This window comes from Larimichthys crocea, chromosome XVI, assembly GCF_000972845.2.
Source record: "Larimichthys crocea isolate SSNF chromosome XVI, L_crocea_2.0, whole genome shotgun sequence".
NCBI lineage: Eukaryota > Metazoa > Chordata > Actinopteri > Sciaenidae > Larimichthys > Larimichthys crocea.
In genome coordinates this window covers 10,289,812-10,303,166 of record NC_040026.1, presented here as the reverse complement: position 1 = coordinate 10,303,166, position 13,355 = coordinate 10,289,812, and the positions used below count along the sequence as shown (strand labels likewise).

General features: G+C 38.5%; 2 protein-coding genes across 5 annotated transcripts; one reads left to right on the top strand and one right to left on the bottom strand.

Annotated features, from left to right (window-relative positions):
* Positions 1-462: 462 nt before the first annotated feature.
* Positions 463-3,179, bottom strand: ptges3l (prostaglandin E synthase 3 like). 2 transcript variants are annotated; one of them, XM_027289814.1, is made up of 7 exons: positions 3,073-3,179; positions 2,042-2,155; positions 1,749-1,815; positions 1,546-1,644; positions 912-1,001; positions 764-826; positions 463-521 (listed from the first exon to the last, which is right to left on the bottom strand). In XM_027289814.1, exons 2-7 carry the CDS (start codon positions 2,140-2,142, stop codon positions 513-515), a joined length of 429 nt encoding a protein of 142 aa, XP_027145615.1. In that variant the 5' UTR covers positions 2,143-2,155; positions 3,073-3,179; the 3' UTR covers positions 463-512. The 2 variants fall into 2 exon arrangements, with proteins under 2 accessions (XP_027145615.1, XP_010734605.1); XM_010736303.3 differs by lacking the exon at positions 3,073-3,179 and adding an exon at positions 2,263-2,418.
* Positions 3,090-9,478, top strand: kat7b (K(lysine) acetyltransferase 7b). 3 transcript variants are annotated; one of them, XM_019261536.2, is made up of 14 exons: positions 3,090-3,350; positions 4,278-4,428; positions 4,529-4,777; positions 4,917-4,999; positions 5,768-5,851; positions 6,040-6,138; positions 6,257-6,367; positions 6,550-6,741; positions 6,993-7,082; positions 7,235-7,375; positions 7,476-7,569; positions 7,915-8,061; positions 8,194-8,300; positions 8,445-9,478. In XM_019261536.2, the coding sequence occupies exons 1-14, from the start codon at positions 3,321-3,323 to the stop codon at positions 8,544-8,546; spliced, it is 1,680 nt and encodes a 559-aa protein (XP_019117081.1). In that variant the 5' UTR covers positions 3,090-3,320; the 3' UTR covers positions 8,547-9,478. The 3 variants fall into 3 exon arrangements, with proteins under 3 accessions (XP_019117081.1, XP_019117085.1, XP_019117090.1); XM_019261540.2 differs by having other exon boundaries at positions 3,202-3,338; XM_019261545.2 differs by lacking the exon at positions 3,090-3,350 and adding an exon at positions 3,378-3,551.
* The last annotated feature ends 3,877 nt before the right edge of the window (positions 9,479-13,355 follow it).

Below are 13,355 nucleotides of genomic sequence, written 5' to 3'. Positions count from 1 at the left end.
AGACATGTACAATATTGTGATATTAATACTTGTACAGATTTGTTCAGTGACTGTTTTTTTCAAGACTCTTTCCTTGTTTTATTTCATTTCATTGTCTGTGTCTGTCTGTTTGTACTGCTGTACCAAGAATGAATAATTAATCAATGAAGCCAGCATCCTTTTTGCTACATCACGTCATCTTCTGTAGTTACTGAAACAAACAACCATGCTAAATTATTTTCTTTATTGGTAAACGTGAAACATATACCCCCAATCATATCTATCACAATGACTTTCAAACCATGGTTTGTAAAACTTATTTTTTATTCAAATTGACAACGATATGTTAGTGTACAGTGGGAAACAATGTGTCAATAAATAATCCTATAGAAAATATCACATATGCAAAAACAGTATTGTGGGCAATAACAACATAGTAAATGATCTGGAAACATTACAAGCTTCAGCAAACATATTGTTGTCTTCAGTATCCTGAGCAATCAAGTTATAGTGGTCTCACAGGAGAGAGCGTCTCAGTCAGACTGTAGGGGAAGAAGGAAGGTAGAAAGAGGTCAGTGTCAACATTTCAATGATTAATAAAATAACATGTTTGGGATTTATCTAGTGTATAGAGTCATGCATCACAGCATGTCAATACTGTCAGAGGCTAAAAGCCAGGCTGTAAAAGTAGTTGGTTTATGTGATTATTAGATTATCCATTACACTCTAAACTATTTATTTTTATTATTGTGGCAAAACAGAACAACTTAAACTCTGCACCTACATCACTAAGATCTCCCATGTCTGGTGCCTCTCCTTTATTACTGGTAGACATATCTCTGATCATCTGAAAAAGGAAAGACAAGTGTTTACACAAATATAAAGACACCTGATAAATAATATTGCATGATTTCCTTGATTTCATTACTCACATCTACGTATCTGTCGTACTCCTCTTTTCCCTCATCTTCTTCATGCTCCCAGTCCCTCCAGTTATCGAAGTCTACGGCAATCCAACTAGGCTGCAAAAAGAAGGAGAAACAAAACAATTTACATTTTATTTATCAAAGTAAAGTAGAGAGGGGCGGTAAATCAGCGCCCTGCTTCATATTTATACAGCTGTTGGGGGTTAACTGTATAGATTGTCATTTAACAAATATATCAGGTGTTAAGTACATGTTTCTTATTCAGGACTGCAATATTTGCACATCTCTGCATATTTGTCTGTTTTTTCATCTTTTTTTTATTTTTTATTTATGCTTCTTGATTTGTTACCACTTGCTTTTTTTCTTCTACATATCTCTCTCCTCACTTTTTTGTTATCCACCAAAATAACAGGGTAAATATTGTGAAATATGTGAAATCCTACCTGATTCTGATTTCTGAGACAGCCACAGCATGTGGTAGCACTTTATTTACAAAGGGTGTGGTGACAAATATAATAATAGCCATTCAACCATTGTGCTCTGAGCTCATGAGAATTTTTAGACCTAAATGAGGACAGTGTGGCTGATGATGATGAAGAATACATGACCGATCCATTTAAACACACACACACAGACTTACCTTAGCTCCATCCTTCTGGAATCGAGGCCATGCATAATCAGGCTTCACTTTCCTCAGTAAGAGAGTGATGGTGCGTTCAAACACTCGTTCTCTGGAGTCCTTGGGGGAAAAAAACACATGTCTATATAACATCACTCTATATTTCAGCTTACAACATAGAATGAGTTATATTTCATTGGTCTCAGCATGTATGAAATGCTTACATTGATTTCTATTTTTTCATAGAAGTACACCTCATTGTAGATCACATCGTCTGTGTGGTTTTTGCAGCTGTTGTAAAGACAAGACAGGGTTGTCAAGGGAAGAATACACAATACAATTTACAAAACTTTATAATACAGACAACTAGCCACATTATCAACTGAATCCCTGAAAATAACTACTGGCATTGTAAACAAACCCTGTCACACTAAGTATTTTACATAAAACAGAAACAGAGAGCAAGAATAAGATTTCACTAACAGAGAAACAAAATGCTGTTTATATTTAAACTTACCATAAAATAACTTTGTCTGGCTGGATATCCACCTTGACATCTTTAGGTTTGTGAACCAAGAAGTTGGCATGGACATATTTCTTTCTGTCATACCACACCATATGTGCTGGCTGACTGTTAAGACACAGAAAAACTATTAGACTTTTGAATCAAATATATCATCATTTATAGCAGTTTTGTTTTCAAAAAATGAAATTCCTCCTAGCACTAATAATACTTACCTCTCCTCTGGTCTGACAATTTTGACCTTGTTCATTTTAATTCTTGCAATGCTAAAACAGAAACGACCTTCTTATTCCTTTGAAAGTAAAAAGCATGTGGGTTGTTCATTCACGCTGTGTGCTCCAATGTGGAGGACCAGGCTCTGGTGGCTATATATAGAGCAGCTGGTATCAGCTGCTGGGAGTCTTGCCCCACACAACCCCTTCCCCCTGCCATTTATAGTCTGTCTGTGGAACTTTCAGGAAAACAGATGCATTATCTAGGTTCTCCAATACAGCTGAGAATGTGAAGGTGGGGACATGGAGACATAAAACAGAGAAACGAATAACTGGGACATCTGAAAAATGTGAGGGAATGTTGGGTTCATGGATCAGTTTTAATCCATGTAAAAAGGGTCAGTAGGACGTGGAAAACAGTAATTTGAGAAAAATAAACAAAGACATTTATATAAATAACCACATTTTAATAAAAGGGTCAATCAACAAGAGCTTTTAACCATATCTTGCAATCTTTCTTTATATAATGCATTCAAATTCAATTTGTTGAGGAAGACCCCTTAGATAAGGTTGAAAGTTCCAGAAAAGACTACTGTTGGATCTTGATACTTTTGTCAGATTTAGTGGGAGAGCACACTGCAGATGTCATGATTACTGTAGTTGCACTGTAGTTAATTGTACTGTAGTTAAATTGGTAATTATCAGTGACAGTATAAATAAATATAAGTGTAGTTTCTCCTTCTTTATACTGGTTACACAGAAACTACCAAATCAACAGGTTTTCTGTGTGACGCTAAAATAAAATAAAGTCGCCCCCTGCTGGTCAGGAGGCTCACGCTCCGTGGATCTCACACCGGAAATGTAGTTCTCTGCTCGCTCTGTGCGGGTAGTGTGGCGCGGGAGATCCAGGCAACGCTGTGTACATATAAACTTCTGTCTGGAGGGGAAACAAAATCAATAAATAGTTTTCTTTCATCTTTTTATCTGTAATTTTTTGGGGGGAAATACTGCCATTTGGAACAATAAAAAACCCACAAGAAGTCCCGCTCATCACGGTGAAGATGCCTCGTAGACGACCGGTAAGAACAAATGTAGGTCGCACTGGAGGGTCACGTTAGCTCAGTTAGCGCCGCTGTGTTGTTCCGCCATAGCCCATTCAATACTCCCGCAGTTTAGCATGTTAGCTTTAACGCCAGACGTGCATATGTCCTGCTCAGCAGTTGAGTTGGTTGATTTCCATCTATGCTGGCTGTCATGTTTTGCTTTTGTCAACGTTTTCAAATAACAACAAAGTAAGTTAACTGACGTTAAATCTTCGTGGGCGGTATCGAGCAGCTAACCCGCGTCTGAAGCTTAATCTCGACTATTATTAAAAATAGAAACGAGCTTTGTGGGTTATATGTGTGCCGAATTCACCGTCAGACCACAGCGAATGGCATTGTGTTGATAATATGTGAATACACACGGTAGAAAAGCTCACAATTAAGCGCTACATCTTAAATTGTGTGTTTTGTTTACGCAGTCCGGCGCCTCGGTCTGTTATGAGAAAACGGGGGCAGTTTAGCTAACGTGACATGCTAAGCTAACAGTAATAATACGTTGTTTCATTGATAAACAGGGTGGATACTTTGCCGTGGAGCTGCTACTATGTCACCCGCTTTGATTACTTGCTCTTTGCAAAGTGCTAAATGCTAACTGCGGTAAAATATAGTAGCTAGCCGCAAACAAGCCACAAAGCCAGCTAGCAGCGAGCTATCAGCTGTCTGTGGCCTTCAGGGTTTCAGTGTTCAGTGTTAGCTGGATCAAAATCAGGAGGACAACCCGTACCTAGATCTTGTTAGACAAACAAACTGTCCCAGATTTTGTCATGCTGGTTTTAGGAATCTAAAAATCCTCATTTATTGCTTTGTTGTCATGTCTAATTTGCATCACTGACACTTGCCCTTTCACATCAGCATCTATATTGTTGTGAGTTTGTGTAAGGATGCCTCTCATTTTCGTTTTTCCCCCCCTAACAGAGACATATGGCTGGGAGTGGTTCAGATGGGACTGAAGATTCAGACTCTTCCGCTGAGCGGGAACAGACCAATAGTTCAGAAAGCGATGGGAACATGCCTAAGAGACAGCGCCTCACCAGAGCCTCTACTCGCCTTAGCCAAAGCTCTCAGGGTGAGCCACCATACCCTGTCAATAAAAACAGAAAGCTTTAAAGTGTTTTTTCCATCTCAGCTGTTTAACCAACGCGGTGGTTTGACTCTTGTTACTTCAGATACCCCGGACTTGAAGCGAGCTGCGGACCATGATGAGTCTCCACCGTTGACACCCACAGGAAATGCGCCCTCCTCTGAATCTGAACTGGACATCTCTAGCCCCAACGCCTCCCACGATGAGAGCCAGGCCAAAGACCAAACCAACAGAGACTCAGATAAGGACCTCTCCCATCGACCTAAGCGCCGCCGCTGTCACGAGACCTACAACTTCAACATGAAATGCCCTACACCGGGATGCAATTCACTTGGTAAAATCCCTGTCTTTCTGAAAGTTTCACACAAAGGTTCATCGAGGGGGGGTGATTATTTATTTGAACACATTGAATTTGATCTATATTCAGTGACATCTTATCAAAATCAATGACCACCTTTTCTCAAATGTCCCAGGTCACCTCACAGGGAAACACGAACGCCATTTTGCTGTATCAGGTTGCCCGCTTTACCACAATCTTTCTGCTGATGAATGCAAGGTGAGTATTTCAAAAAAAAAAAAAAACTGGAGATATTTTTACATTTTAGTTGATTGTCTGATGATATGTTTCAGATGAGGGTTTGTCTCAATGACTTTGTTATATGATGTGATGTAGTGTTTGATTTTGTTTGCCTTCCTAATCTTCTTCCTTTCATTATGTAATCCTTGTATTATGATATCTGTGCATATATTTTTAATGCCTTTGGGTATCTACATTGTGTTAGATAAGTACGTTTATTTAATGGTTAGAATGGTCAGACATATTTCTAGTTTAGTTTTAGTTTAGTTTAAATAGTTTATTTTGAACATGTGCGGGTAACAGAACAAATTAAACTGAAAAACAAACAAATCCAATGAAAATAATCAAAACAACAATAACAATAGTCAATACAAAAAGTAATAATGTGAACCCAACATGTCCGAAAAGGAGTAGGATGAAGCATATGCTTATTTAAACCTACCCCTTCTCCACTATTCAATAAATAATCTTACTCCCCAAACACACATTTCTAAGTAATACATATTTACAAAAAAAAAGAAAATAGAAAATAAATATTAAACAAAGAACTCTTATGCTTTTTTAATTTTATCTTTGTGATAGCATAACACTGACTTAAAGACAATAAACAAAGAATCCGTATCATTCAGTACTGACAGTTTTAGCTGCAACATGTCCTTCTTCTCAGACCTATTTCAGAGAGAAATAACAAGACTGTCAGCTGTTTGTTTTTTAACACAGACTGTAATCTGTTACTTTTTATTTTAGGTAAAAGCCATCAGCCGTGAGAAACAAGAGGAGGAGGTGAAGGGGCAGGAAGAAAGCAACTCGCGCCATGCAACTCGTCACCAGGTAACTTCTTTTTACAGTGATTAGCATCACGTCACAGAAAACATTTGAATGTTATGTAGGACCGCACAACTTATCGCACATGGTCCACCACGTGCTGATAATATATAGAATAGCAAATTAGAGTTTTAGCTGTTGTGCAGGTCTGATATCAACCATGAAATTCAATGAATTTCTATCTTGATTCACAGACACCAACATCAAAACAGAGCAGATACAAAGAGCAGGTGGCTGAGCTAAGGAAGGGACGAAACTCTGGCCTTCAGAAGGAGCAGAAAGAAAAGCACATGGTACATCACCCTTTGTGCACACCATTCATCACTATTACAGCTGACACTCCAGCATTATGTTTGCATATTGGATTATATATTGTCTTAGCTCTGTTCCTCTTTCTGTCTGGGTCCACAGGAGCATCGGCAGACACACGGCAACACCAGAGAGCCTCTGCTGGAAAACATCACCAGTGATTATGACCTGGAGCTCTTCAGGAAAGCCCAGGCCCGTGCATCTGAAGACCTGGTAATGAGCTGTTTCATGTCTCCGTTAAGAGTGACTCCTGTATTCAGAAATCTTATATGAATTGCTAATTAAGACCAAATTTTAGGCATGTTAGCAAGATAGCTTTTGCTGGAGAATCACACATTTTGACGCTAAGATCAGTAGTAACACCGTGTATTCCCCCCCTGTCTTCCCTCCTGCAGGAGAAGCTGCGTATCCAGGGTCAGATCACAGAGGGCAGCAACATGATTAAGACCATCCTGTTTGGCCGTTACGAGCTCGACACCTGGTACCACTCACCCTATCCTGAGGAGTATGCACGCTTGGGTCGCCTCTACGTCTGTGAATTCTGCCTCAAGTACATGAAGAGCCAGACCATTCTCAGGCGGCACATGGTGAGAGTCAGACAGTGAAATCTCCAAGTGTCAGGGTTACAGTTTATGCAATAATCTGTTTGTGAGATATCTACTGTATGAAAAAGACAAACCGACAGATAGTTAATTATATTTGAAGCTAAAAACGAAAAGGTTGTTAATGCATACCACGTCTGACTATCACAAACACTAACTTATAGCCCTCAAATATAGGCTGCTGTATGTGTTTGATGTATGTGTTCTGTAGAAGTGACATTGATTTGTCTTTTCAGGCCAAATGCGTGTGGAAGCATCCTCCAGGAGATGAGGTGTACAGAAAAGGAGCTATATCTGTGTTTGAAGTTGACGGCAAAAAGAACAAGGTAAGGAGGCTCTGACCTTAAAACTGCTGCTTTCCCTTGATCGGTTACATCTGTAAAGAGCACAGACGGTGTCATCTTATTTTCTTTTTTAGACAATCAAATAACAAATAAGCAGCATGAATAAATGGAGTACATGCCGTTTTTATCTGTAGATCTACTGCCAGAATCTGTGTTTACTCGCCAAACTGTTTTTGGACCACAAAACTCTATACTACGACGTGGAGCCTTTTCTCTTCTACGTCATGACTGAGGCCGACAACACCGGCTGCCATTTAGTGGGATACTTTTCCAAGGTAAATTTTTAAAACACGTTTACATTCATGGTGTGTATGTAATGATATTTGTACACAGACGCAACTGCAATGTTTTTCTTTTCTTTTTTATCGCTTCAAGGAAAAGAATTCCTTCCTGAACTACAATGTATCCTGCATCCTGACAATGCCACAGTACATGAGGCAAGGTTTTGGCAAGATGCTCATTGACTTCAGTACGTATAATGTTCTGTGATTTTCGTCTTATTGTCAGTTGTTTACTGAGCCAGCATGATTAAAATGACTGTAGTCTGTCCTAACATTCTGATTAATCAATCTATAAATGTGGAAATAATTTAACACAGTGTTCTGCTTTATATGCTTCAGTAATATTCACGCAGGGCTTTGCTATAGATTGATCTGTGAGCGACTGCAAGATTTGTCATCTCAGATTTATTCTTGATTAAATTGTATTTTCTTGATTAATGTATTTTTTGGAATTTAGGAATGAAAACCATATTTAAATAATCATTCTGGTCTGTAGACTTCTCTTGCTGACTGTCCTTTGTGCTTCGTTTTAGGCTACCTGCTGTCCAAAGTGGAGGAGAAGGTGGGCTCACCGGAGAGGCCCCTGTCCGACCTGGGCCTCATCAGTTACCGTAGCTACTGGAAGGAAGTATTACTCCGATACATGTACAATTTCCAGGGGAAGGAAATCTCCATCAAAGGTGAGCAAGAACACACAATTCAAACAGGCTGCCCACTTGCAGGTGGGAAAGGTTTATTAACACATGAAAAGATAGTACACACATGCAAATACAAAACATATTAACTGTTGTATATTTTTGCTTGATGCACAGAGATCAGTCAGGAAACTGCTGTCAATCCGGTGGACATCGTGAGCACACTGCAGTCTCTGCAGATGCTGAAGTATTGGAAGGGAAAGCACTTGGTGTTGAAGCGGCAGGTAAGATAAGAAATTTTTTTACAGTCAAACAAGTAATTTTTAGGAATATTAACACTGTTATTTCCATGTACCACATTCCTCCTGCATTTATATGACAGTAATAGTGCTTCAGTTGAATGTTTGTTATTTCTGTCTTCCTCTCAGGACCTAATCGATGAGTGGAAAGCGAAGGAGATCAAGCGAGGCAACAGCAACAAAACTATCGACCCGAGCTCACTAAAATGGACCCCTCCCAAAGGGACATAAGCACTAAGCTCCTCAGGCTACTGAATGAACTCACCTCCAGCCTCACCAGCCACAAGTAGCCTAGACCTATGAACTGTCAATAAAGACCAGTGTTTTTTTCTCTCTTTCATGTTTTTACCCTGCTTATTTGTGTCCTGGAACTTTTTTTTTTTTTTTTTACTTTTATATTTTACTTTTGTTTATATATTTTAAACGCCATACGCTCCAGGTCCAATGATTCTTGATTACAACATTGTCAAACAATGTAGAGAATCTGTTTGTCCTCTGTTTTAAACCTGCCTGCATCTACTCAGCTTTGAATGTTAAATGATAAATGGTCCAGTGTGGTGGATAACATGAATGTTTTGCTTTGCTCATGCAAAAGAAAAACAAAAAAAAAACATTTACATGTGGCAGCATTTACAAGCTGCTGTTTTTATTTCATTCAAGAAATGTGCATTTTAAAGATGGTAGCTGTTTTTGTTTGGGGTTAATACAAATAATTGTTAGCATGAATCGAAACTGAGTGTATTTTGAGGAGTATGATGTATGGTAATGTCTTTGGTTGGTGTAAAAATTGTATAGATCATAATAATATGTACTTCTTTTCTTTAGCTCCATCAATACAGGATTGGGACCCATTCCTCTGATGAACCTGCCAAATAATGGAATAATGAATTCAAATATTTTTAATTTGCTGAGAATATAAAAAAAAGAATGATGACAATACCACTTTAAGAATGCACATAGAAATAAAACAACCTCAGGTTTTTATACTGATACAATCGTACCTTGCTCGTGTGGTTTCTCCAAAACATGGATCGCAGTGGTTGTTGCAGAAGGAACTATTCCGGTTAAAGACTCTGTAATACACAGAAAACATTTGAACTCAACATGTCTTTGCTTTGTACTTTTAATCCTAGTTGTTAAATGTGTATTAGCAATTTGATATTTTTAATATCAATAAAGCTGGCCTTGATATTTTGAAATGAGTTTTTGTTTCTCGGAATTTGTGCTTACCACCACTGGAAATGCTTCTTCCCATCAGGCCCACAAACGTCTCTCCTTTATTTCCTACAAATGTGAGAAAGATAACCCAGTTATGTGGTTATAATGTCACAACAATGCTGTCTTAAAAAAAAAAAAAAAATTAACAATAATGTAATAGCATTATTTAGGATCAACAGACAATTATAGTTTGGAGGTGGTTGCTGGTTGCGTTAGTTACTTACGTCTGTTTACTTGAAAAGGTTTCTTCATGCCTGTGAGGAGAGAAAAAGCAACCAGCTTTTTTAGTTTTTACTCATGTGCCAGTGTATTTGTATTTATGGCCACAGACATACTATAGAATGAGCCCAAAGAGAAAAAAACAACTGTTGTTTGTTGCTGTTGTGTTTTTTATGCAAAGACAAGGTTTTAGGCCACCTGAGCGTCTTCCCATGAGTCCATAGAAGCGAAGGGCTTTAGATCTCTTCATCAGACTGACCATCGGGTGGGTCAGACGAGCCTCCAATGTCTCATCCTGACAGAAAAATCCATAACACATCACTTTATTTTTTACAGGCAATCTTCTGTTTATTATCACACCAGCAGAAATTTTTAGAGCATTACGGCAATAAAAGCAATATAAGGTAATATTCTTTCCAGTTTCTGATGAGAACATTAAATCACTGATGCTCACCTGCCAGTGTAAAGGCAACCCTCTCTCCTCTTCCACGTTAGACGACAGTGCCTGATAAGTTTGCACCAAAGCACAAAAAGTCACCACAACGAGCTGGATCTTCCAGTTGTCCATTTCTTGGTCAAAGAAAAAATTCTTTGCTTTCGTATCTTTTCAATCAAAGTCGTATGTTTTTCTTTGAAAAAGCAAAAAACGCCTTTAAAAATGATATTATGCGGATGTGATTCACTGTTACTCTGTCTGCCCCAACTGTATCCAGGGTGCATTTATACCTTTGAACCCCATGTTGTCAGACCCCTCCCCTCCAAACATGATTACGCATTTGCCTCCATTGCATTCGAAAATGAATTTGCTATATTACAACATCAGGTCTATTTTCACCTCCTACGTATTTTGCAGCCATTCCACATGAAATATCTGATAGATCAAAGATGATATTGTTTTCAGTTGAACTTACTTCTATTCCTTTAGTTGCTGGGATGTCGCCCAAAGATTTACAAGCAGTGTTAACCTCTAAGAAAAACCTCACATGTTCAATAATATTAAAGCTCCACTGTTTACATTAGAGATTGTCACCTTTCATCTACATTTTTATTAGACGTCTGGATCCCTGTTGGTTTAAGAACATTCTGTGATGTGCACATGCGTCTTTGATATCACTGGGGGGGAGGGCAGGACATGCAGGCGCGTCGGGTCTTTGAAAGATGCTTTGCAAATATAACCGTGTGCTTTGATGGTAGCGCTTTATTGGTCAGTTAGTTGACTTGGTGAGTTACTGCTAGTTCTGATTTATTAAGCAGGTGTGACCTCTGAGGTCAAATGAGCTGGATAAGAGACTGATAAGTAGATCTAAAATTTAAATACTTAAGGGTGTATGTAACAATGATGGACTAAAGTCAAGGAGATGATGAAAAAAAGACCCCGTTCTCTAAAAAGCCTGCAGATAGGCAGTTTAATTTCATTGCGCTGAAATATATATAAAATATGTTGCACATTCTAACCTGAAATATACTGAAATACCTAAAAATGTCAATATTTGTAACTTTTTGATTACTAGATATGTCAGCAGCGTCATTTATTTTCCGTCTCCTGAGATAATTACACGGTTATTAAACCTTTTCATGATCTTTACTTACTTAGCTATTTAAATGCTCTGTTTTAATGAAAGGTGAGCTCTTTCTCCAACACTCTGGCAATAGAAATCTCTGAAGAGGCAATTACTTGACAATCTGTGTGCTGTAAGGACACCCCCCTTGAAACAAAGCTGACACACACATCAAATGCTTTGATCTGCGCACAGGTGCTTCTAAAAGCAAGAAAAGCCCGGGCCAATTAGGCCTGAAAGGCAATTACGTCTGAACAGCCCTCGTGTGCACACAGTCTAACCCACAGCTAACGTGGAGTGCTGAATCAAAAGAAATCAGAGGCAGAGAATCTGCATATGAAATGATCCAGTCACAAAGAGCTCCGTGTAATGACAAAATGCTGGATCTTTGTGTGACGCAGGGTAGCGGTTTGTTTGGGAAGGCCATTTCAGGATTTGTACTGCTCAATGCTGGTGATTCACTGCAGGTTTCAAGTCTGATGTTAACCTCTGGTCCAGTTCACCTTCAAATATGTGACGTGTGTTTTTTCTGCTGAAATCTTATACAATGTTTCAAGTGATGCATGACAAATGGTATCTCTTTAGAGAGCTTTAATTAAAAAAAAAAAATGTTACCTTGATTGCTCTGGATCGCCTTCTTACAGGTGCATCATAGGATATGTAATCTGCGAACCTGTAAGTGCAACTGTAATCAAATAAGAAGATTAGGTAGGAAATAATCACTCTTCATGCATCTTTGCAGGGTGTGTCATTGAAGAAATAGAGAGAAACTGTGCTTCGTTTTTATTGTCCATCATGTGTTTAATGTATTATGTTATTGGGTTATTTTAGGCTTGATGAGAAACAGTCAATCTCATTTCCCCTGTTGTTGTATTTTTCATTAAGTCAATAACAGGCTGTCCTCTGTCTGAGTAGGCAGTGATTTCAAGATGTTGACTTAAATAGCAACATTAACAACACAGGCCTGAATAGTCCAGCTCCTTATGTTGGAGTGCTCTCCACAGATTTTACACATGAAATTCAACATAAACATATTTTCTCCCTTTACAAAGTTCATTAAAATTCGACAATTCTAAAAAGTGATTTCCTCCAGGTTTAAAGCAGAATATTAAATATTAGACAGGACATGAAGTGAAAGTCCTCAGCCAAGAATGAAAAAGGAATGTCGTGGTTCGTCACCTGGGTCTCTAGGTAAAAGATTCATAATTTTAAACAGGAAATCTGTATTTCAAACTGTGGATGGGGTGTTTATTTAAAGTTGTGGGCATTTTGGAATCAGAAATATGCTATTATGAAAAATTGTGGGCATTTTGGAATCAGAAATATGCTATTATGAAAAATGCTAAATATACTTACTCTGTTTTTGCAGCTTAAAATTTAAACATTTAAAACAAATTGACAAATAATTCCCTCTTGTGAGTCCTCTTACTTTACCTTTAATAAATGTAATAGTTTGGTTTAACTCGCTACACTGATAAAACTGTGACTGTTGCCTCTGTTACTGAAATACAGACTACTGTGTTACACTGATCATCACCAGGCAGGGGAAATTATACATGACAGATACAGTCTACTGTATCTGTGCATAATTTTGTTGTGGTCTGAAGTAATAAAAACCATCATCTTTTCTGCTCATGTGAATAACTGCTTTCATATGGCTTTTACTAAATGCCACCATATTGGCTTTACTCGTCTCACTGCGTTTCTAAAAGATTTAATTAAGAAAAGCTGCAGGTACATACAGATAAATGACACAAGGTGGCACTACCTGACAAAACCGGTCGAGAACACCTCATTGTTAAGAGCTGAGGGCCATAATCTCCTGTTGACAGATACCGTGTTATCAGATGAGTCAAGCCCCACAACAGATGCTCCACTGTGGTGAGTTCAGACTTGAGGCCTGATATCATCACGTCTTAGCCTGACAGAGGCTGGCTTTAAGGCTGACTGTTAGATCTGCTATCCCCGTACAATCTTAACATCTTAACACTGACAAATGAGTCCATTCATTAGACTAAGTGAGCTTTACTGGAGCTGGCCAGTC

Excerpts from the sequence above, each read along its gene's own strand:
- kat7b (XM_019261536.2), top strand. The coding sequence starts at position 3,321 with ATGCCTCGTAGACGACCGGTAAGAACAAAT. Across the intron at positions 3,351-4,277 it reads GACGACCGGTAAGAACAAAT|AGACATATGGCTGGGAGTGG; the intron begins GTAGGTCGCACT and ends CCCCCCTAACAG. Across the intron at positions 7,083-7,234 it reads TTGACGGCAAAAAGAACAAG|ATCTACTGCCAGAATCTGTG; the intron begins GTAAGGAGGCTC and ends TTTTATCTGTAG.
- ptges3l (XM_010736303.3), bottom strand. The coding sequence starts at position 2,297 with ATGAACAAGGTCAAAATTGTCAGACCAGAGGAGAG. Across the intron at positions 1,816-2,041 it reads CCAGACAAAGTTATTTTATG|CTGCAAAAACCACACAGACG; the intron begins GTAAGTTTAAAT and ends TCTTTACAACAG. Across the intron at positions 827-911 it reads AGTACGACAGATACGTAGAT|ATGATCAGAGATATGTCTAC; the intron begins GTGAGTAATGAA and ends TTCCTTTTTCAG.